Genomic DNA, 22958 nt, shown 5'->3' on the forward strand with positions numbered 1-22958 from the left:
AACATGAGACAGCTCAGGGCAAAATGCATGCTTGTTCACAATGTTTAGTAAAGGTGAAATGAGAACAAATTTATTTCCAACAGCATGTTGCCTATTTTTAACAGAAAACATACAGTAGAGAACCTCGGTGAGTGTAATGAAGACAATCAGTGTGGAAAAACCTTCACCTGGATTCCAAATATTACTGTGGTAAAAAGAAATCCTCTAGAAGTAAATCCTCTTGAATCCTGTGAGTGTGGAAATGCCTTCGTGTATCAGTCATCACATAAGCATCATACCAGATCTCATACTGGATGCAGTACCTGTCAGGATAAGGAATGTGGAGAAGCCTGCACTTGTCCCTCTTACTTAAGCATTCCTATGAGAACTCTTACTGGAAAGAGACCCTATAAATGTAAGGTATGTGGGAAAGACTTCATTTCTATCTCAACCCTGAAGAGTCCAGTGACAACAGTTACTGGAAAGAAACACTCTGAACGTAACAAAGGTGAGAAAGATTTCTGTAGTTTCTCATCCCTTCTGACACATGTCAGAGGTCGTAAGCATCCTAAGTGTGAATGTCAGAAATCCAATAGTCATCCTTCATCCCCCATTTTACATAAAAAAATTCATAATAGAGATAAGCCTTATGAATGTAAGGAATGTGGGAAAACCTTTAGTCGTTCCTCAGGCCTTATTACTCATACTAGAACTCACAGTGGAGAGAAACCTTTTAAATGTGAGGAATGTGGGAAAGCCTTTAGTCAGTTCTCAAGCCTCACTAGACATATGAAAACTCACAGTGGAGAGAGGCCTTATGAATGTAAAGAGTGTGGGAAAGCCTTTCGTCATGATGTATCCCTCACAACACATATAAGAACTCACAGTGGAGAGAGGCCTTATGAATGTAAGGAATGTGGGAAAGCCTTTATTCATCTATCACACCTCATTCCACATGTAAGAACTCACAGTGGAGAGAAGCCTTATGAATGTAAGGAATGTGGGAAAGCCTTTAGGCAGGCCTCGTCACTCACTACACATATGAGAACTCACAGTGGAGAGAGGCCTTATGAATGTAAGGAATGCGGGAAAGGTTTTAGTTGTTCCTCACAACTCATTACACATGAAAGAATTCACAGTGGAAGGAGGCCTTATGAATGTAAGGAATGTGGGAAAGCCTTTAATAATTCCACAAACCTCACTGTACACAGAAGAACTCACAGTGGAGAGAAACCTTATAAATGTGAGGAATGTGGAAAAGCCTTTAAACAGACCTCAGCCCTCACTAACCATATAAGAACTCACAGTGGAGAAAAGCCTTATGAATGTAAGAAATGTGGGAAAGCCTTTAGTCAGTCTGGAGTCCTCACTATACATATAAGAACTCACAGTGGAGAAAGGCCTTTTGAATGTAAGGAATGTGGGAAAGGCTTTATTCAGGCTTCATCCCTCACTACTCATGTAAGAACTCACAGTGAAGAGAGACCTTATGAATGTAAGTAATGTGGTGAAGTCTTTAAGTTTCTTCACACCTCACTTATAAGTGAATAGAGAGCTTATTAACATAATGGATGTGAGAAAGCATTTAGTCAGTTCTCAGTCCTTATTGAATGTCAGTAATGTTACAGTGCAGAGGAACCTTATGAATGTAGTCAATGTGGGGTAGCCGTTGCACATAGCTCTTACTCCAGACATAAAGATAGGCATCATGGAAAGAACACATATATATAAAGAATGTGGTAAAGTCTTTAGTTATTTTTTCTGCCTCTGTAAATGTACAGACTCACAGTGGACAGTGTTTTTATGAATGTAAGTAATGTGAGAATGTCTTCAGGTGTTTATTCTTTGGAACACATCTGAGTAGGCATTCTAGAGGGAAACAACATACATTTAAGTGTTGCTGGATAAATTTTATACATTTTCTTTTTGCAATCCTGAGAGAAGATGCATGTCAGATTAACTGAAAGTGTAAGTGATGTGTTAAAATGTTTTTGTTTCTCCAAAGTCATTTAAATTTCCATGTATGGAAGGCCCCTCAGAGCATATGAGGAATCATACTGGAGAAACATCATGTAAACAAACGTAAGGTACCTGGGATCATAGAAGTGCCTTTTTCTAGTTTTAGACAGCATGTGAGATATTACACTGTGGATTCATCCTATTACTGTAAAAGGTGATTGAGGCCTTCAGCGTCCACGCTCTCATGATGCCTATGAGACCTCACAAACTGCTGAGACACATTGACTGTAAACATAGTGAGAAATCCTTCAATCACATAATATATCAGTTTGTGCGCAAGGAGATTCATACTAGGGAAGAAATCTTATAAAAATTAAACACGTGGAATTTATTACTTCCTTAATCCCATGTGATTCAAGGTCCCCTTTTTATTTTCTGATGTAAACATTAATGTGATAAATACCACTCTAAATATCCTTTCAATTCTAGGACATGAATTTTGATAGTGTTTGCATTTTGATTCATAACAAGAATTTTGTTCATTAGAATGTCTCATCAGCAGGAGTGTTTTGAAGTCTGTTTTCTTCTTATCAACTATGTTGCATTTAAGCATCTTTTTAGACTATAAAGCAGGATGTTCTCATTGTAGAAAACTGTTTTTAGCCAAAAAGTGTTTTAAAAATTAAATTGACTTATAATCTGAGCACTCTGGATATGTTGAGTGTTTTCTCTCAGCCTTCCTTGTATGCAGAGCAATGTTTTTAACAGAATCAGGGTTGTACTGTACGTTTAGCGTTGTTGTGGACTTGTTTTGCATTGCATCTCATTTTCCTCACTGGTTTACTGATGAAGAAACAGCCCAGAAACTTTTAACCCAAAGGACTCTTTTCAAATGATGGTGTAACAAACAGGCTTTTCACGGAAGGATGGTTCATTCTGAGGCTCAAAGCAGTTACGTGCCAACACAGTACCCTAGCCTCATCTAGCTGCATTGAAGCTTCTGTCCTGCACTGACTCATAGCCTGTGCTTAGTGACAGAGTCTTAGTTTTGATAATTCTGACATTCCAAGAGTTGTGTCCAGTCAGGAGCTGAGGCTGCAGTTTCTTGGCTAGTATAAGTGGTCTCTGTTCCACCTGATGTACACACCCACTATAGGGCCTAGAAAAGAGAGGATACCAACTAAGTTTCCTGTATTAGTAGGGACAAGATAAGTGGCTGTTCGGCCTGGAGGTTTATCTAGTGCCACCCTGCCCCTGGTGAGCTGGGAGCTGCCTCACAGACTCTTCATGTAAGGGGCCTCAAAATGGAGACTGCAAATTAGACTTCCCTTTATCCAGCAATTTCCCTTGTAGCATCCTATGGAAATCCCTGGGCCCCGTGCTGCTGTATGTTGATAGTAGTGGTAGATAGTGTAAATCAGTGTCTATCAGAGGGAAGGGAGTTGTTAGAAAAATGCCCAGCCACACATCAGAATATTGATTGCTACTGAAGGAGTTTTTTTAATATCCAAAGAGTAATTCAGTTTTGAAATGTAAGTTGTTAAATACATTAACTCTTATAAGCAATAGCACAACTAAAGTGTAGAACAGTACCTCTCTCTCCTCCAAAAATATCCCTTATACTGCCCCTTTTTAGTGAAATCTTTCCCTGACCATGAACCCCTGGCAGGAGTCCCTGCACATATGATGCACTGTGTAGCTTTTTGGTTATGGATCCTTACGGATCTTTTCACTGAGCATGGAGTCCTGGTGGCGCAGTGGTTAAGAGCACGGCTGCTAACCAAAAGGTTGGCAGTTTGAATCTGCCAGCCACTCCTGGCAAGCCCTATGGGGTATTCTACTCTGTCTTATAAGGTTGCCATGAGTTGAAATTGACTCGACAGCTACGGGTTTAGTTTTGATTTAGTTTCATTTAACATAATTCCTTGGAGACACATCCACATTGATGAATATATCGAGTTTGTTCCTTTTTATTGTGCAGTGGTTCATTTTATATACATAATACTGCTTGTGTATTCACCATTTGGAGGATGTTTGAGTTTCCAGTTATGATAATGTAGATATAAACAATTCTAAACATGTTTTATATGAACATAACGTTTTCATTTTTCTCACCTGTCCCTAGGAGTGGGATTGTTACTATATGGTAGATGTTATATTTAAGCTTATAAGAAACTGTCAGTGTATTTTTTAAAAAGGACTGTGCCATTTTGTATTCTGAAAGCAATGTATCATTTTAGTTGCTGCTGGGATCTGCAGAGGTTCCTTTCTGAAGGAACTAGCACCATTCTGTTTGGACTGGCATCAGGGTAGTCATTCAGTGGGTGGCTCATCTGACAGGCAACCCTGCATTTGCTGAGGAAACGGAATGGCCTGTAGCAATCTCGATTAGACCACAGGTCCATTGTATGGGACTCTGAGCTATGCCATCAATGTCACTGCCAGCCTGGCGTGAACCCAGGGCTCAGCCAAGTCTTTTTAGAAGGAACATAGCATTTCTTATCAGTTCCCAGCTTCAGAATGTGGCCCTTGCACTTGTTACCAAAGTCCACGTGACAGTGGCCATTCTTGTCTTCCTGGTATGGAAACTGGAAGTAGATGTGTTCGTTTGAGATAACAGGTCAGCCACTAATCAACCATTTTACCACTTACTCCCTCCACCTCTTTCTCTAAAGTTTTTTCCTTTTAGCACCTAGCTGTTCTGGTTGAACCAGCCTCAGTGGGCACTTAGGAGCCATGGCTACTCCTCCTAAATTCCACTTCATTTACCCACACCAGCCTACTGCTCATTCTGAATTGCTAACATCAGGGCACCTACCTGGGGCTTGGGCCCTTGAAAGGAGGCTGGTTAAGAAATACAATTTTGGCCTTTTCATATGGTGCCTCTACCCTCCTGAAGCCTTCCAAGCAACGGTTGTATCCTTTTCCAGGAGGAAAAAGCATTTTCACCTTTGGGTTAAGGTGACTCTGGCCCCAGGTTTATCCTGTCCTCTTTGACGTGGTGATTCTAGTGTGTTCCAGTGAATACTGGGTACAGTTTCTCTAGCTTTAGGTGGCATTTTTTTTGTTTGTTTGTTATCAGGTGCCGTCCAATCAGTTCCGACTTAAGTGACCCTATGTACAACAGAATGAAACACTTCATGGTCCTTTGCCGTCCGCATAATCATTGTTCTGCTTGAGCCCATTGTTGCAGCCTCTTTTTCACTCACCCTCTACTTCACCACGCATGATGTCCTTCTGCAGCGACTGGTCCCTCTTGATAACATGTCCAAAGTATGTGTGATGAAGTCTGCCATCCTTGCTTCTAAGGAGCATTCTGGCCGTACTTCTTAAAAGATTTTTTCATTCTTCTAGCAGGCCATGGTGTACTCAATATTCTTCACCAACACCATAATTCAAAGGTGTCAATTCATTGATGTTCCTTATTCATTGGTAAGCTTTTGCATGCCTACGAAGAAATTGGAAACACTGCAGCTTGGGTCAGATGCACCTTAGTCCTTAAAGTTACATTTTGTCTTTTTAATACATTAAAAAGGTCTTTTGCAGCAAATTTGCCCAATGCAATGCATCGTGGATATTGAAGTTAGATTAATTATATTTTGGTGGAAAGATAATCTTTTTGAGGTTTTCAGGTGTGCATTAAGGAGCCCTGGTGGTGCCATTGTTATGTGCTTGGCTAGCATCTGAAAAATTGGCAGTTCCAACCCACCCAGTTGCTCCACAGGAGAAAGACCTGGTCATCTGCTGCTATAAAGATTATGGCCATGTAAACCCTATGGCACAGTTCTCCTCTTTCAGCTTGGGTCACTGTAAGTCAAAACTCTACGCAACAGTGCCTGACAACAAAAGGGTGCCCATGTATCTCAACGTAAATCAATGCATGAGTGAATGAATTAATATAAATACAAATTTACCATAAAGAAATTGTCTACTCAGCTCTTAAGTCATCTCTTCCTTACCTCACTTGCATAACCCTAGAAATCCCCCAGAGCTTTAAATTGTAGGAGTCTATAAGAGGAAAGACAATATAGGCATATTTATGTCATTTGTAGATGGTGGAATTTAATTTACCATGAACCAGATGAATTTTTACGGATGGATTTTCTCCTAGCTGTTTGATTTTAACTGCTCTTTAAATTGAATTTTCATTGCTCTTCTAAAGTGGTTCCAGTAAAACGAGCCCTCGTAAACCTGATCTAGATTCACCAATTGTTAAGATATTGCCTTATTTGTCAATATATAAATGCATTATTCCAATGAAACATTCAGAGGGTAATCGTGGACATCCAGCTTGAGAAATGCCAAGTGTGTTCTTCCCTTTTTGTTTTCTATGTCCAGGTCTTTGCACCTGACATAATACTTTACTATGTCTTCTCAAGCTGCCCTTTGAAATCTTGAGTTCAGGTGTTCTACTTCATCATTTCTTCCTTTTGCTGTAGCTATTGTACGTTCAAGAGCAACTTTCAGAGTCTCTTCTGACTTGGATTTTATGGTCTTTCTGTCCTGTCTTTTTCATTGCCTAAAACTGACTGCCCTAAAAATCCCGTATACTCTGCCTATTCATCCCTTCCTTTCTCCCGCAGAATTTGGCAACCACCAGTCTTTTTTACCAGCTTTGCCTGCTCAAGAATGTTACGAAGTTAGAAATTATATGTAACTTTTTCAGATTGGCTTCTTTTACTTACAGTATTCATTTAAGGTTCTGCCATGTGTTTCCGTGGCTTGATAGCTCATTTCTTTCTATTGCTAAGGATATTCCTGTGTATGGATGCATTACACTTGGCTTATCCATTCATCAATTAAAAAGCATCTTGTTTGCCTCCAATATTTGGCAATTATGAATAAAGCTGTTAAAAATATTTGTGTTAAGGTTTTTGTGTGGACATAGGTTTCAAGTCATTTGGGTAAATACCAAAGTATGCAATTGCTGGATTATATGGTAAGACTATGTTCAATTTTGTAAGAAGGTGTCCAGCTAGCTGTACCATTTTGCATTTCCATTAGCAGTGACTGTGAGTTCCTGTTGATTCACATCCTGGTGATGTCATTGGTTTGGAGTTTAGCCATTGTATTCAATATGTAGCAGCATCTTCTTATTCCTTATTTTCATTCTGTGTTTTACAGAGTAGAACTGCTCCATGGGCTTTCCTTGGCTTTAATGTTTAGGGAAGCAGATCAGCAGGTGTTTATTTTGTGGCTGAACTAGGTGGGTTTTAATCACCAACCTTTAGATCAGCAGCCAAACACAAAGCTTTTGTGGTGCTCTGGAACTTTTTATTTTGAATACCACAGTCCTTTATCACACAGATGTTTTTGGAAAAATTTTCTGCTAGTTTTTGGTTTCTTTCTTTATTGTCTTTTTTTGGTATTTTCCTGGATATATTTTTTTCCATCCTTTGATATTTAATAAATTTACATGTTTGTTTCTGAGATGTGTCTTGTAGAGAGCATATTGGTGGAGGTTTTTTTTTTTTTTTTTTTAATCCATTCTTTCACTCTGTCTCTTCATGGGTGCATTTAGGCCATTTACATTCAGTGCAATTATTGGTAGCTGTGATTTTATTGCTGTCAATTTGTAGTGCTAACATTGTTTTTGTTCCTCTTACTCTTCTGTGCTGAGTTCCTTTTTTTCCTGTGGATTTCCATTGTTTTTGTAGATTTTGTTTTTATTGAGACTTTGTTTTCCTTCTTTATTTTGATGAGTGGGTTTGATAACTTTCTCTGTGGTTACCTCGAAATTTACCCTTATCTTTCTAGGTTTGAACCAGTCTATTATTGGTATTGCTTTGTTTTTCTCTCCATTAGAAAGTTCTATACCTACACCATTTATTCCCTCTTTTATTGTTCTGATGTTGTTGTCATTTACAGATTAACCTTTCTGATTCCCTGTCGGAATTGTTTTGGTTTTGGATAGTCCTTAAGAGTTCTTTTCCTATCTTTGTATCTGGCTTGTACAAACTTGCATCCTAGATTCAGGCTACGGTCTGATTTTGTTTGCTCTCAGACCAAAGGACTCCCTTTAATAATTCTTGTAGGTTTGGTTTCTACATATTCACTTAATTTCTGTTTATCTGGAAATGCCCTAAGTTCACCATCATATTTGAATCAAAGTTTTGCAGGATATATTATTCATGGTTGGCATTTTTTTTCTTTCAAGGTTGTGTATATGTCATCCCATTGTCTTCTTGCCTGCATGGTTTCTGCCAAATAACCAGAGCTTAGTTTTATTGTTTCTCCTCTGTATGTGACTTTTTTTTTTTTTTAAGCTGCTTTCCAGATTTTTCTTTGTCTTTGTTTTTTGTGAGTATGATTATGATATGTCTTGGTGTTTTTTGGGGGGAGTCTATCCTATATGGGGTTCGTTGAACTTCTTATATGGTCAGCTTTTTATCATTCATGATTTTAGGGAAGTTTTCTGTCAGCAATTCTTTAGTGATCCTCTCTGTGTTTTCCATTTTCTCTCTCTGTTCTGGAACTCCAATCACTCGCCAGTTTTTGCATTTGACTGTTATCCCACATAATTCTCAGGGTTTCCTCATTTTTCTTTGTTCTTTTTTCTGATTTTTCCTCACAGAGTTGTTTCCAAGTATTTGTCTTCAGTTTCACTGATCCTGTCTCTCATCATTTCAGACCTGCTCCTCTGTCCTTCAGTGAAACTGTCCATTGCTGAAATTTTGTTTATCTTTTGGATTTCTAATTGTTGTTTTTGTATGATTTCCAGTTGTGAATTTATTTAGGTGTATTGTTTCTGTATTATTTTCCTGAGTTCTTGCATTTGTGTGTGTGTTTGTGTATTTTCCATGAATTTGCCTTTTCCATAAATTTGTCTGGTTTTTGCTTCAACTCTTGGATAGCTCTGAATATTAGAGATTTGAATTCCTTGTCAGGAATATTTGTGCCTTTTCTTCTACTGGAAAGTCATCTGATGTCTTATTTTGGACACCTACTGGAACCATCCTGTCCTTTTTTTAAATATGTTTTGATATTGTTTGCTGTCTTTGAGACATCCAGTAGTTATTTTCTTCATTTCTTATTGTAGATTTGTTTCGTCCAGATTTTTTGTATTATTTGGTTATATCTGAGCAGCAGGCTGTGCATTCTTTGTTGTTTGTTCATCTGTAGTCACGATATTTTTCACCTTCTTGTCCAATGGATGGGGCCAGTCACTCAGCTGTGGTGTAGCAGGGCGTGTCCAGCTAAAGGGGAGAGGCTTGGATGGGTTGTTTGTGGCACGTACTAGGGCCAACAGGGTGGGCCAGGAATCAGTGCCAGGCAGGTTCCGGTAGGCTGTGCCTGTGCTGCTTGGAGGTGTGATATTCGGCGCATGATGCAGGTAGGCAGGAAAGAGGGGGAAGGTTGTGATGTATGGAGGTAATACGGGTACGGGAAAGAGGAAAGAGAAACAGGAACCAAAAACTAACAAACGAAGCAAAAAAAAAAAAAAAGTACAGAGGGTGTTTGCCGTTGGAGTGAGAGAGTTGAGAAATGAGAAATGGAGAAAAGGAAAAAGGGGGGGAAAAAAACTAGATAAAAATTTGGAAAAGTGAAGCCCTAGGGATCCCACTGGTGCAGCCGTGAATACTGATTAAGTATCCTAGGCTGCACAGTTCAGCCTGGCTAGTTTTTTTTTTTTAGTGAAGGTATAGATGTCACACAGCACCACGTATTCAGGAGAGAGGAAAAGAAAGTAAGTGCGGACAGACAAGACCTTAGAAATGAAGAAAGACAGAAAGGGAAAAAGAAGAAAAACAACATGCCCCCAGGGATCCTGTCTATATGGCTGTGCAAATTTGGGGAGTGGTCCTAAGCTGTGCAGCGCAGCCTGGCTAGAAGGGGCTCCAGAGTGTGAAAAGAGAAAGAGATCATATAAACAAACAAAACAAAACAGAACAAACCAAAAAAAAAAAAAGCTTCAAGGATCCTATCATTGTGGTGTCGCGAGCCAGTGGAGTGGCACCCCAGTTAAGCAGGGCTTCACAGCCTTTCAAGAAGAAGCAAAGATGGCACACAGACCCAGGAGGGGGAAGGTAGTAGGAGGCACGGAAGAAACCAACAGACATGGAAAGAAGCAACACCAGCTCAGGGAGCCGGCCATTGTGGGTGGGGTGAATCCAAGCAGCCTGGGGTGGAAGCAGTTGTCTACTGGCCAGAAGACTGCATCTTGTGAGAAGCAGAGGCTGAAGGGGGAGGGATAGAAAAGTGGGAGTTAGGAAAATTTATCACTTGTTACCAGGTGCTGTCTCCTGCTGGGAACTTCCTGAAGCTGCTTTCCTATACTCCCTGTCTGCCAATCTGCAGTGCGGGTGGGGCAAATCCAAGTGGCACAGATGCTGCGCTGTACGGCTGGCTGAGCCACTGCAGCCAACCAGGAAGCTTGGACATAGAGCAGCAGAGAGAGGATCAGAGGTGGGAAAGCATGTATTGCTGGTTACCAGATGCTCTGTCTCTTGCTGGGAGCTCCGTAAAGCTGCATTCTCGCGTTCCCTGTCAGAAGATCTCTGACAGGAGTCCAAGAATGCTGCATTAGCTCATGAGGAACCTCTGCATCTATCTCTCTTCATTCTCTGTCCTCTCAGTTTCTTAATCCATTTGGTATTTGGCTGAGTTCTTTATCTCTTCATTTGACACTTTGGCGTCCAGGAATGATATTTGTCTGTGTTTTACCGAGTTTTTTGGGTCTTGGCTGTGGAGAGATGAAGAGGTGCTTCTGTCTATGGCGCCATGTTTGCTGGAAGTCTCCTTTCTTTATTTTAACAGTGTCTTGCAGAGCAGAAGTTTTAAATTTTTTAACCATTTTCTTTTTGTTCTTTTTCTTGCATAGATTTTTATGTGAAAATAAAGTCCACATAAAAATATATAGGTAACAAAACATTTGCCAAAATTTTTCATTTTAGTGAAGCCCATTTTATCCATTTTTTTTTTTTTTTCTGTTATGGATCGTGATTTTAGTGTTGTATCTAAAAAATCATCACCAAACCCAAGATTTCCTAGGTTTTTTCATATGTTCTCATCATGGAGTTTTATAGTTTTGCATTAACATTCAGGCTTTTCATCCATTTTGTGTGAATGTTTATAAAAGGTGTAAGGTCTGTGTCTAGATTCCCTTTGCTAGCTAGTGGATATACAGGTATTCCATTATCCTTTATTGAAAAGGCTAACCTTTCTCAATTATCTTTGGTCCTTACTCAAAGATCAGATGACTGTATTTTTGTCTGTCTGTTTCTTGGCTCTCTTTTCTGTTCCATTGGTCTATTTGCCTCTTTTGCCAGTACCACAGTGTCTTGATTACTGTATTGTCAGACTAAGTCTTGAAGTGATGTCATGTCAGTCTGCCAGCTTTGTTCCTCTCCTTCAATATTGTGTTGACTCTGAGTCTTTGTTCTTTTCATGTAAATGTTAGAAAAAGTTTGTCAGTGGTCACAACGTAACTTAGGAGATTTTGATTGGGATTCTGTTGAATGTACAGATCACTTTGGGAAGAACTGGCATCTTGACAATATTGAATTTTTCAGACATGAACATGGAACATTTCTTCGTATAGATCTTCTTTGAGTTCTTTTATGAGAGTTTTGTAGGTTTCCTCAGATAGATCTTTTATATATCTTGTTAGATTTTTACTATCTCATTTTTGTTGTTACAAATGTAAATGCTACTGTTTTTAATTTCAAATTGCAATTGTTCCTTACTGATATATAGGAAAGCAATTTTCTTTTGTATATAACCTTTTATCCTGTAACTTCAATATGACTGATTATTAGTTTCATGAGTTTTTTTTGTTGTTGTTGATTCCTTGGGATTTTCCATATAGACAATAATTTCAAATGCAAAAAAAGACAAGTTATTTTGTCCTAAGAGTCTGTTTACTTTTCTTTCTGTTTCTAGTTTTTGTGCATTACCTAGGACTTCTAGTACAATGTTGAATAAGAATGATGAGTGGGAACATCCTTGCCATATTCCCAATCTTAGCAAGAAAGCATCTAGCTTCTTGCCAATAGTTATGATGTTAACTGTACGGTTTTTGTAGATGTTTTTAATCAAGTTGAGGTCATTTCTTTCTTTTCCTAATTTGCTGAGAATTTTTTTTCTGAATGAGTGTTGTATTTTGTCAGATTTTTTTTGCAACTCTGAATATGTTTATATGATTTCTTGTTTAAACTGTTGATGTGATGGATTACTTTAACAGGGATTCTCTTCCAAAGGTGTGATTTGGTTAATTTCTCATTTGCTTCTCCCTAATTTTTACTTTTTTGCATTTATTGTTCATTGCTTATAAAATTTTTAGCCTTATTTCAAAAATCTAAAAATATTAAATCACTTTTGAAACATATAGATATATGAGGTGAAAAATGTATTAAGTCTGGTAGTCTGTAGCACAATGGTACAAAACAGTATAATTCTTCCCTTCAAAACCTCCCTCACGCTGCCCCTTTTTGGTCAAACGTTGCCCCGTCAGAGACTCCCTGGCAGCTGTCCCTGTACATATCATTCACTATGTAGATTTTCTGTTCTGGCTCCTGTCACTTAGCATAATGCATTTGAGAGTCATCCACGTTGATGAGTGTATCAGTAGCTTGTCCCTTTTTGTGTAATAATTCTGTTGTGTAGACATGCCACAGTTTGTGTATTCACCATTTGGAGGAGAGTTGCATTTCTAGTTTTTATGAATAAAGCTAAAATAAACTGTCTTGCACAGATTTTTATGTGAACATAAAGTTTTCATTTTTCTCGCATATATCCTTGGGAGTCGGATTGCTGTCATATGGTTGTCGTCATCATCGTTTGGTGCCGTCAAGTCAGTTCTGACTCATAGCGACCCTAAGTACAACAGAACAAAACACTGCCTGGTCTACACCACCCTCATAATTGTTGCTGTGTTTGAGCCCATTATTGCAGCTGCTGTGTCAATCCATCTCATCAGGGGCCTTCCTCTTTTTTCCTGACCCCCTACTTGACCAAGTGTGATGTCCGTCACCAAGGACAAAGTACATGAGACGAAGTCTCACCATACTCACTTCAAGGTGCACTCTGGATGTACTTCTCCCAAGACAGACTTGTTTGTTCTTCTGACAATCCATGATGTATTCAATATTCTTTGCCAACACCATAATTCAAATACATCGATTCTTCTTCACTCTTCATTGTTCATTGTCCAGCTTTCACATGTATATGAGGTGACTGAAAATACCATGGCTTGGGTCAGGCGCACCTTAATCTTCAAAGTGACATTTTTGCTTTTGAACACTTCAAAGAGGCCTTTTGCAGCAGATTTGCCCAGTACAGCACCTCATTTGATTTCTTGACTGCTACTTCCATGGGTGTTGATTGTGGATCCAAGTAAAATGAAATCCTTGACAACTTCAATTTTTTTCCATTTATCGTGATGTTGTTTATTGGTTCAGTTGTAAGAACTTTTTTCTGTATGTTGAGGTACATGTTTATAAGAAACTACCAATCTGTTTTTCAGTTGTGCCATTCCAGTTGCTTCTGAGATGTAGAGAGGCTGCTTTCTGAGGGAACCAAGCACACTTCTGTTTGGCACTGGTGCCAGGGAAGTACATTTGGGTGGGTAGCTTATCTGACAGGTAGCTCTGTATTTGCATACAGAGGGGATGGCCTGAAGCAGTTTAGATTAGACCATAGACCTGTGTCTATGGGGCTCCTGGCTATGCCATCACTATCACTATCAGCTTGGTCTGAGCCCAGGTCTTTTCAGAAACAAAAATAGCAATTCTCAGCTTCCAACCACATGAATTGGGCATTACTCGTCATCACAACAATTCCTGAAGCCTGGGCCATACCCTCTCCTGTTGTGGAATCCAGAAATAGATGTACACATCTGAGTTAGCAGGTCAGTGGGTAGTGAGCGCTCTTTTTACTCAATCCATCCACCTCCGTGTCTGAAGTTTTTTCCTCTGTAACAGGCAGAGTCAAAGTGTCACCATGCAGGAGGAAGGGGAGGGTCCAAAGGTGGTGATGCAGGGTCACATGTCGCTAGACCTTAGCCGGTTCCTGGTTGCTCCATCGTCAGTGGGTGCTCCGGAGGTGTGGCCCCTCCAAGAGCTCAGCTTCTTTTGCTAACATCTGCCCAGCCTGCAGCCCATCCTGACTGCTGGGATCAGGATAGCCACCTTGAGATTGGATCCCCAGAAGGAAGTGTGTTGGGAAATGCAGGCAGTGCTGTTTCATCTGCTGGGCTCCATCCTCCCAAAGCCTTCAAAGCAACATTTGTGTTCTTTCTCCAGAAGGAAAATCTATCTCCGCCTTTTGTGTCAAGGAGCCTCTGTCTCCAGCCTCATACTGTCCTCCTGGACCTGGTGATTCTGGCATGTTCTAGTGGAAATTGGGTGTAATCTCTCTGGCTTTAGTTATTGTTTAATGAAGTTTAATAAATTATATTCAAGTAGGAAGATAAAGTTTTTCAGCTTATTAAGAAGCCCATGTATTTAATGTAAATAAATGTATGAGTGTATGAATCAAGATAAATACAGATATACCATGATAAAACTCTACTCACCTGTTCTCAAGTCATCTCCACCTCACATCAGTTCGAGAGCCCTGACAGTCCTACACAGCTTTAAAATATGGGAGTCTCTAAGAAGAAGGGTCATGTAGGCTCATTTATTTTACTAGCATTAATTGAAACTGAACTTATATAAGCAAGGTGAGTTTTGTCAAATGGAATTTCTCTTATTATGTATATATATATATATATATATATTTTGAACTTCTTATCTAAAGAAAATCTGTACTTCAATAAAAGGAGCACCCATAACCCTAGACCTAGACTCACCGACTGTTAAGATATTACCTCAATTGTCCAAATATATGAATTCATTATTAAGATGAAACATTTAATGGTTAAAAAGAAACTGAATCTCCATTGACCCACACAAGAAAAGAAAATTTCTCCAGTTGTCCAAATGTACCTATTATAGTTGTCGATTTTTAAAGCTAGGATCCCAACAAGATTTGGACATTGCCTTTTTATTTTTGATCTGTTTTGCATACTGCATTTGCCTGCAGTTTTTCTTTTTATTGTTCTAAAACTATAACACTGTGTTTGCCAATTCAGCATTTTTCACCTATACAATTCAGTGACACCGGTTATATCAATCTTGTTATGCAAACATCGCCATATCCATTGCCAAATTTCCATCATCATAAACAAAAGCTCAATGCTTTCTTAACAGTGATGTCTCTTTTCCTTCTTCCTTGAACCACTGGCAGCTGTTTTGAACTTTGATCTCTATACTTCGCCTGTTCTAAGTATTTCATATAAATGAGATCATACAACATTTTTTCTTTTGCCATTACTTCACTGAGCATAATGTTTCCTAAGGTTCATCATGTTACAACACGTAAAACGATGGTATTTTTCTTTATGGCTGAGTAGTATCCCATTGTATGTATGCATATTTTGTTTATTCATTCATCCATTGATAGACATCTAGGTTGTTCCCACCATTTTGCTATTGTGAATAATGTTGCAATGGACATTGGTGTACATGTGTCTGTCTGCATTGTTTCTTTCAAGTCACAAGTATATATCTAGTAGTAGAATTGCTGGGTCATGTGGTGGGTCTATGTTTAACTTTTGGAGGAGCCACCAAGCTGTTTTCCACAGCACCTCTACCATTTTGTATTCCCACCAGCAATAGATGAGAGTTTCAGTTCCTCCACATCCTCACCAACATTTTTTGTCTTTCTATTTTTATAATCTTGCCCTCCTAGTGGGGTGAAATCTTGTTTTTTTGAGGTTTTTCTTTTCTGTTGCTTAAATATGTGTGTGCGTGTGCGTGTGTATAAAACACATTAGCCAATTCATCATTTCTGAGGTGTGTAATTGAGTGATATCAATTAAATTAATCATGTTGTGCAAACATCGACCATAATCGTTGTCAGATTTCCCATCACCATAAGCAGAAACTCATTGCTTCCTAAACAATGATTCCTCTTTTCACCATCCCTCCTGCCGCTGGTAACCAATAATAAACTTTGTTCTCTACATATTTGCCCATTCCTGTTATTTCCTGTGAGATCATACAATATTTGTCCTCTTGTGATTGACTCATTTCATTCAGTGTAACATTTTCAAGGTTCATCAGTGTTGTACCATGTATCACGATTCATCTTTCGGGCTGATTAGTATTGTATGTATGCACTACAATTTGTTTATCCATTCATTCATGGACATTTAGACTGTTGCAAGCCTTTTAATATTTTGAATCGTGCTGCAGTGAACATTGGTGAATGTGTGTCTGCTTGTGTTACTGCATTTCAAGTCTATTAGGTACATACCTAAGATTGGAATTGCTGGGTCATATGGTAATTCTGTATTTAACTTTTTGAGGAGCCACCAAAGTGTTTTCCACAGTGGCTATACACCATTTTGCATTCTTACCAACAATGGCTAAAGGGTTCAAATTTTCCCACATTCTCACCAATAATTGTTTTCCTTTTTATTGTAGCCATCCTAGTGGGAGTGAAGTGGTATCTCTTTGTGGTTTTGATTACACCTCCTCAGTGACTAAGGATGTTGAGCATCTTTTCATGTGCTTGTGGATCATTTGAATATCCTCATTTGTGAAATGTCTGTCCAAATCATTTGCCCATTTTTGATTAGGTTATTTATCTTTTTTTGTTAACTTGTAGAAGCTTTATATATATTTTGGATATAAGACCCATACTGAATATATGGTTAATGAAAATTTTCTTCCAGTCTATAGATTATTGTTATATGTGTCTATTACTGTATTAGAATCAGACTCTTGTGATTATTTTAGTTGCATGATACATTTTGAAATCAAAACTGTGAATCCTCCTACTTTGGTCTTTTTCAGAGTTACTTTGGCTATTCACAGCTTCTTGCCATTCCATATAAAATTGAAGATTGGTGTTTCCATTTCCATTAAAGAAGACTGTTGGCATTTTGATTAGATTGCATTGAATCTGTAGATTGCTTTGAGTAGTATTGTTAGGGAGATTATGCCATAAATTTTTTAAAGAGTTAGATTCATTTGCCAGTTTGTTTCCCACTCTGGGATACACAAATATACTGGATGCTTGTTATAAATTTCCATATAACATAGTCCACCCTTTGTGATGTATAATTCTATGGGTCTGACAAATTCTTAAGAGTCATGTAAACATCAAGATAATACCACACAGAATAGTTATATCACCTTAAAAATAACTTGGTGCAGCCCCATTATAGTCACCTCCTCCTCCCTTCCTCACTCCTTTCAGCCACTGATATGTTTTCTGTCTCTATAGTTTTACCTTTTCCAGAATATTTTATAAATGGAACTATCCATTAATTCCCATTGTGATCTGACTCCTTTAGCTTATAAAAAAATCTGTTTAAGATTTATCCATGTTCTAGTGTCAATCAATAGGGAGTTCTGTTTATTGCTGAGTTGTATTCCTTTCTATTGATGTACCAAAGTTTGTTAACCCATCCACCTGCTGAAGAACATCTGGGTTTTTTTTAGGTTTTGGTGATGGTGAATAAAGCTGCTATAAAAAATTCCATACAGGATTTCGTGTGAACATAAATTTTCAGTTCACTTGGGTAAATCCCTAGGAGTAGGATCATGGTGTTGTCTGGTAAATATATTTTATTTGGATCCACAGTCAACACCCATGGAAGCAGCAGTCAAGAAATCAAAAGGTGCACTGCATTTGGCAAATCTGCTGCAAAAGACCTCTTTAAAGTGTTGAAAAGCAAAGATGTCACCTTGAAGATTAAGATGCACCTGACCCAAGCCGTGGTGTTTCTATTGCCTTGTATGCATGTGAAAGCTTGACAGTTAATATGGAAGACTGAAGAATTGATGAATTTGAATTATGGTACTGGAGAAGAATATTCAATATATCATGGACTGCCAAAAGAACAAACAATCTGTCTTGGAAAAAGTACAACGAGAATGCTACTTAGAAGCAAGGATGGACATGTTATCAGGAGGGATCAGTCCCTGGAGAAGGACATCATGCTTGGTAAAATGGAGGGTCAGTGAAAAATAGGACGATCCTCAAGGAGATGGATTGACACAGTTGCTGCAACAATGGGCTCAAGTGTAGCAACGATTGTGAAGATGACGCAGGACCAAGCAATGTTTCATTCTGTTGTGTATAGGACACTGTTAGTCGGAACCAACTCGATGGCACCTAACAACAACAGACCTGCACAACCAAACACAGTAACTAAGAGCCCAGTGCAGTATTGACAAAATGAACTGTGGGTAGTAAAGCTAAGAAACTGGATTATTAACTTTATTTAATTTTAATTAACTTCAGTTTAACAATAAACTTGATTTGATTATTGGAAAAGTAGGTTTGGTGTAACATCAGTTTATTAATCTACTTTTTGAACAGGCAATTTTATGAAATGTAAATGCCATTCAGAAATTTACAATGCAGATTTCTTATCCACACCAAGATCTGCTGTTTCCACTACCTGGAAGATTTAGTACAAAAAGAAAGAAATGTAAAATGTCTCATAAATGACTTTATATACATGACTTTAGTTGTTAATTTCTTTAAAAATGTATGTATTGATAATAATTGGATATTGGTTTAACTAAGATACATCATTATAAATAATTTAACATTTAATTTTTTAATTTGTAATATGTCTACTACATTTTTCTGAAATTACATCTGTGGGTTGCATTACATCTGTATTAAACAGGGCTGCTCTAGACTCAACATCCATTTTACAAGAAATACAGGAGACAAAGTTAATTAAACAAAATTATGAAAAAACCACCTAAGTGTTAAATATTTTACCAGACAACTCGCCTTCAATATTCAAGAGTCAATATGATTTTAAAAAAAAATTGCTGGCAAATGTACTATGTAAAACAGATTTAAGGCTTTTTATCCACCACTCCAGCCTCCTCCCTCCTTCCCCATTTCACCATCCCATTAGCCTCCCAGCTGCTAGTGGTTCCATGAAGGTGCATCATACCTCCTTCTCTCAGCAAAATATGATGCTGCTTCTCGATAAAAAACACAAAAACAAGAATACAAGAGGAATTCCTCAATAGGAGTTAAGGGCATTTATAACAAACCCACAGCAAACATATTCAGTGGAGAAACACTTAGAGCTTTCCCCTTAAGATTGGAAACAAGGCAAGGATGCCTGCTCTCAGCAGTATTATTCTATATTGTACTGGAAATCGTAGCCAGAGCAATAGGAAAAGAAGAAGAAAAGGGATCCAAATTGGGAAGAAATAAATCTATTCCTATTCTCAGATGACCTTGCGCTATGTATAGAAAATCTCGAAGAACGCACAAGAAAGCCTTCTGAGCTAATAGAAGAATTCACCAAAGTTGCAGTATACAAGGTCAACACATAAAAACCAGTTCGGTTCTATACAACAGCAATGAACAATAAAAAAAGGAAATAAAAAAAATTCCATTTACAATAGCATGTAAAAGAATAAAATACCTAGGAATAAATTTGGCCAGGGATGTGAAAGACTTATACAAGGAAAAATACAAAGCACCGATGCAAATACCTTAAAGAAAAATAAATGGTAAGATACTCCATGTATTGGCAGAGTACAGGGTCTGCGGAAAAGAGGAAGACCCTCAAGGAGGTGGATTGACACAGTGGCTGCAACAATGAGCTCAAGCGTAAGAAGGGTTGTAAGGATGGCGCAGGACTGGGCAGAGTGTTTCCTTCTGTTGTATATAGGGTCGCTATGGGTCGTAACGGACTCGAGGGCTCCTAACAACAACAACAAAGATGGACAAATAATTATGAGGGGCAAACAAATTATTTCTCTAAAGAACGTGGTAAATTTTTTACAAATGGCCGAATGTGCAAATAGCATCTTTGCTCCCAAAGGGTATTAGAAATCTCTGACTACTGATGTCCACATTCAGAAAAGTTAGGCTTTTATCTATAGAGGAAATAAAGCAGCAGTGCCCAGCTCACAAATCCCCTGAGAAGCCACTAAGCCCCACGGGCACTCGGTGGACTCCTCTTGTCCGCGCACGGAAGCCCTCCCCTTTGCCACTCTGCACCCCAAAACCGGAAGCGGAAGTGCGCGACCACGGAACGGCAGCCGTGTTTCGTAGCGCTCCCGCTCCGGTGTGAGGTAGGTTTTGCATCTGTAGGCCTCCTGCTTGGACTGCTCCAGAGCCGCGGGGCTTCATATAGTCGCGCTGTGCCCGTGACCTCCATCCGCCGCTGGCGCTTTCCTGCTTTTTTGCCGCCGCCTTCGTCTATTTACTTTCTTGCTGCCGCCGCCTCTTCTTTCTCTCTGAGAACCCGGCCTATTGCGCCTACTTCCGCGTGGGCCGCGCGCGGCTCGTTCCTATGGGGTTCGGGTTGGGACGGTGGAGTAGGTGGGCTAGATGTGGTTTTCTCGGTGCATTTACACGTAAATTGCGGGAATCCTCGCCGCGCAATAGCGTAACTACCACGCCGGCAGCGTCAGCCTCACTTGGGAGTTTGAGAGAAATGAAGAGTCACGGGCCTCATGGACTCTCAGTGTAGTTAGCCTGAGTCCAAATGTTTTGCCGCCCACCAGGCTCCCTTTTGTTTTCATCACGGCAGGGCTCTTGCTAAGTTTTGCTGGTCATAAAAAGCCTAAGAATATGGTGAGGAATAACCCCCCTCCCCACTCTAATGGTTAAGGAATCATGGTGACGCATTGGTTAAAGAGCTGGACTGCTAACCAGAGGGTCGGCGGTTCCCAACAACCAGCAGTTTTGCGGGAGAAAAAGTAGAAGTCTACTTCCTAGAGAATTACAGCCTTGGAAACCGTATGGGATTGCTATGAGATGGCAGTGGGTTTGCTTTATAGGTTTTGAGTCTAATAGTTATAGGTATGTAAGGTAGATGAAGAATTTAGAAATACGAAATTTGTAGTACACGCATTTAGGACCTTACTTATCCTAAGGTCAGGAGGAAAATATTTAGAGGCACATTTGTAGGAATTTCTGATTGTAAGGCAAAAATTTTCTCATGACTTTGTGAGACACAGCATGTCCAGCCCTTGTTGGTTTAATGTAGAATGTGTGTAGTTGAACAGACTTGATATAGGTGATGAGAGGTTTATGGAGATCACCTACCCAGTGTTTGAACAAGATATTCAGAGAATGGCTGAGACAGAATCTGTGTGGGATTGCATGCTGGTGATTCAACTACAGTTTTTGCTACAAAAGAACCACACATTGTAATAGATTGAAAGCTGCTTGGGGCATACTCCCACTGTGAGGCTAGCGAGTGTATACTCACATTGAGCGCAAAATAGGAACCGTGTGTAATGAAAGTAATCAAAATACTTGAATAGATTCTAGAGGATCACCCACGCTAGCGTTGCAAAAATCACCTCATCCATTGTGATAAACATCGTACAACGCACTGTTGTTTAAATAAAGGTACAACTATTAGAAAATCATGATTCATGGTAAAAAAGCTTAAATTGATGAGTAAGTAATATGTGGCATGTGTAATATGACTAGAGAATATGTTTCTTTTTGAACCAAATGAAATAATATAGAATGAAGGTAATGTTTATTTCATATCTACTGAATGTAAGAGCAAAAAAAGGACAGTATCTTACATGAAAAAAAACTTACGAAAAAATACATAGACACTGAAGAGTCTACGGTGTCTCTTGGTGGCAGAAATGGTTAAATTACTAGCTGAAAAGTTGGTGGTTCAAACCCACCCAGAAGTGCCTTGGAAGACAGGCCATGCGATCTACTACCAAAACATCACAGCCTTGATATCCCTATGGAGAAGTTCTACTCTGCACACATGGGGTAACCATGAATAGGAATAGACTCAGTGACAACTAACAAGAAGAACAGGAATCAAGCAGCAGCTGCATATATTATTTCAAAAATTTTAGATGTCTAAATTTAAGTGTCATGTTTGAGAAATTATTGCTAACATCAGAGCCTTAGTGTAATCTGTTGTTGTTGTTTTTTAACTGTTTAGAATTGTAATTCACAAGATGTTTCGGTTATGGAAATTGTTCTTGTGGTGTACCGTCAAGTGGATTCTGAATTATAACAATTCTATAGGACAGAGTAGAACTGCCCCTTAGGGTTTCCAAGGCTGTAATCTTTACAGAAGCAGATTACCACATCTTTCTCCCTTGGAGCTGCTGGTGAGTTTGAACCACCGACCTTTTGGTTAGTATCCAATTGCTTAGCTACTGCACCACTCCTTGCTGTGAATGTAATCCTGTTACTTTATATACATTAATAACATGATCCAGATCCAGTTATCTTAGAAAGCTCGCTCTCTACACGCTGCAGTTCCTGAAATGTGATTTTATTTCTTTAGTTTAGTACAGCCTAAGGTTGGCATTAAATCTAAGTACCCTCTTTATATCCCCATAGTATCTAAATTTTCCTCATCTCGTTTACACACTTAGACCAAGAAACTAAGTTGCTTCTTTTTTTTTTTTTTTAGCAGTGTTATTTCATTCTATCTATTTGTGTGTGGGGCTGGGGAGGGCAAAATACAGGTAACAAAACCTTTTCCTATTTCATCCATTCTTACATGTACAATTCAGTAACATTAATGACTTTCAACATGTTGTACAACCATCACTACTGTCAGTTTCCAAGTTTTTCTGTCACCATTAGCAGAAACTCAGTGCCTCTTAAGCATTAACGCCTCCTTTGTCCCTCCCATCAGCCCTTGGTAGTCACTAATAAACTTTGGTCTGTATTTATTTGCCTATTCTAGATAATTCGTGTAAGTGAGATAATACAGTATTTATCCTTTTATATCTGACTTATTTCACATCCTGTTGTTAGGTGCTGTCAAGTCGGTTCCAGCTCATAGTGACCCTGTGTACAACAGATTGAAACACTGCAAGTTCTGCTCCATCTTCATGATCATTTTTATGCTTGAGCCCTTTCCTGCATCCACTGTGTCAGTCCATCTCGTTGAGGGTCATCCTCTTTTTTGCAGACCCTCTGCTTAACCAAGCATGATGTCCTTCTCCACGGACTGGTCCCTCCTGATAACATGTCCAAGGTATGTG

At 39.0% G+C, this 22958-nt stretch overlaps 1 protein-coding gene across 4 annotated transcripts in view; it reads left to right on the forward strand.

Annotated features, from left to right (window-relative positions):
* The window catches only part of ZNF558 (zinc finger protein 558), a 386595-nt gene that overhangs the window by 326009 nt on the left and 37628 nt on the right, over positions 1–22958 (forward strand). For 3 of the 4 annotated variants that reach the window (XM_049881360.1, XM_049881361.1, XM_049881362.1), the window contains one exon: positions 105–2388. In XM_049881360.1, the coding sequence (XP_049737317.1) occupies positions 105–1482 (1378 nt within the window). In that variant the 3' untranslated portion in view covers positions 1483–2388. Of the gene's footprint in view, positions 1–104; positions 2389–22885; positions 22952–22958 lie in introns of those variants that run through there. The other variant, XM_049881363.1, reaches the window with a different exon arrangement.

Source organism: Elephas maximus, chromosome 3, assembly GCF_024166365.1.
Source record: "Elephas maximus indicus isolate mEleMax1 chromosome 3, mEleMax1 primary haplotype, whole genome shotgun sequence".
In the NCBI taxonomy this organism is placed as follows: domain Eukaryota; kingdom Metazoa; phylum Chordata; class Mammalia; order Proboscidea; family Elephantidae; genus Elephas; species Elephas maximus.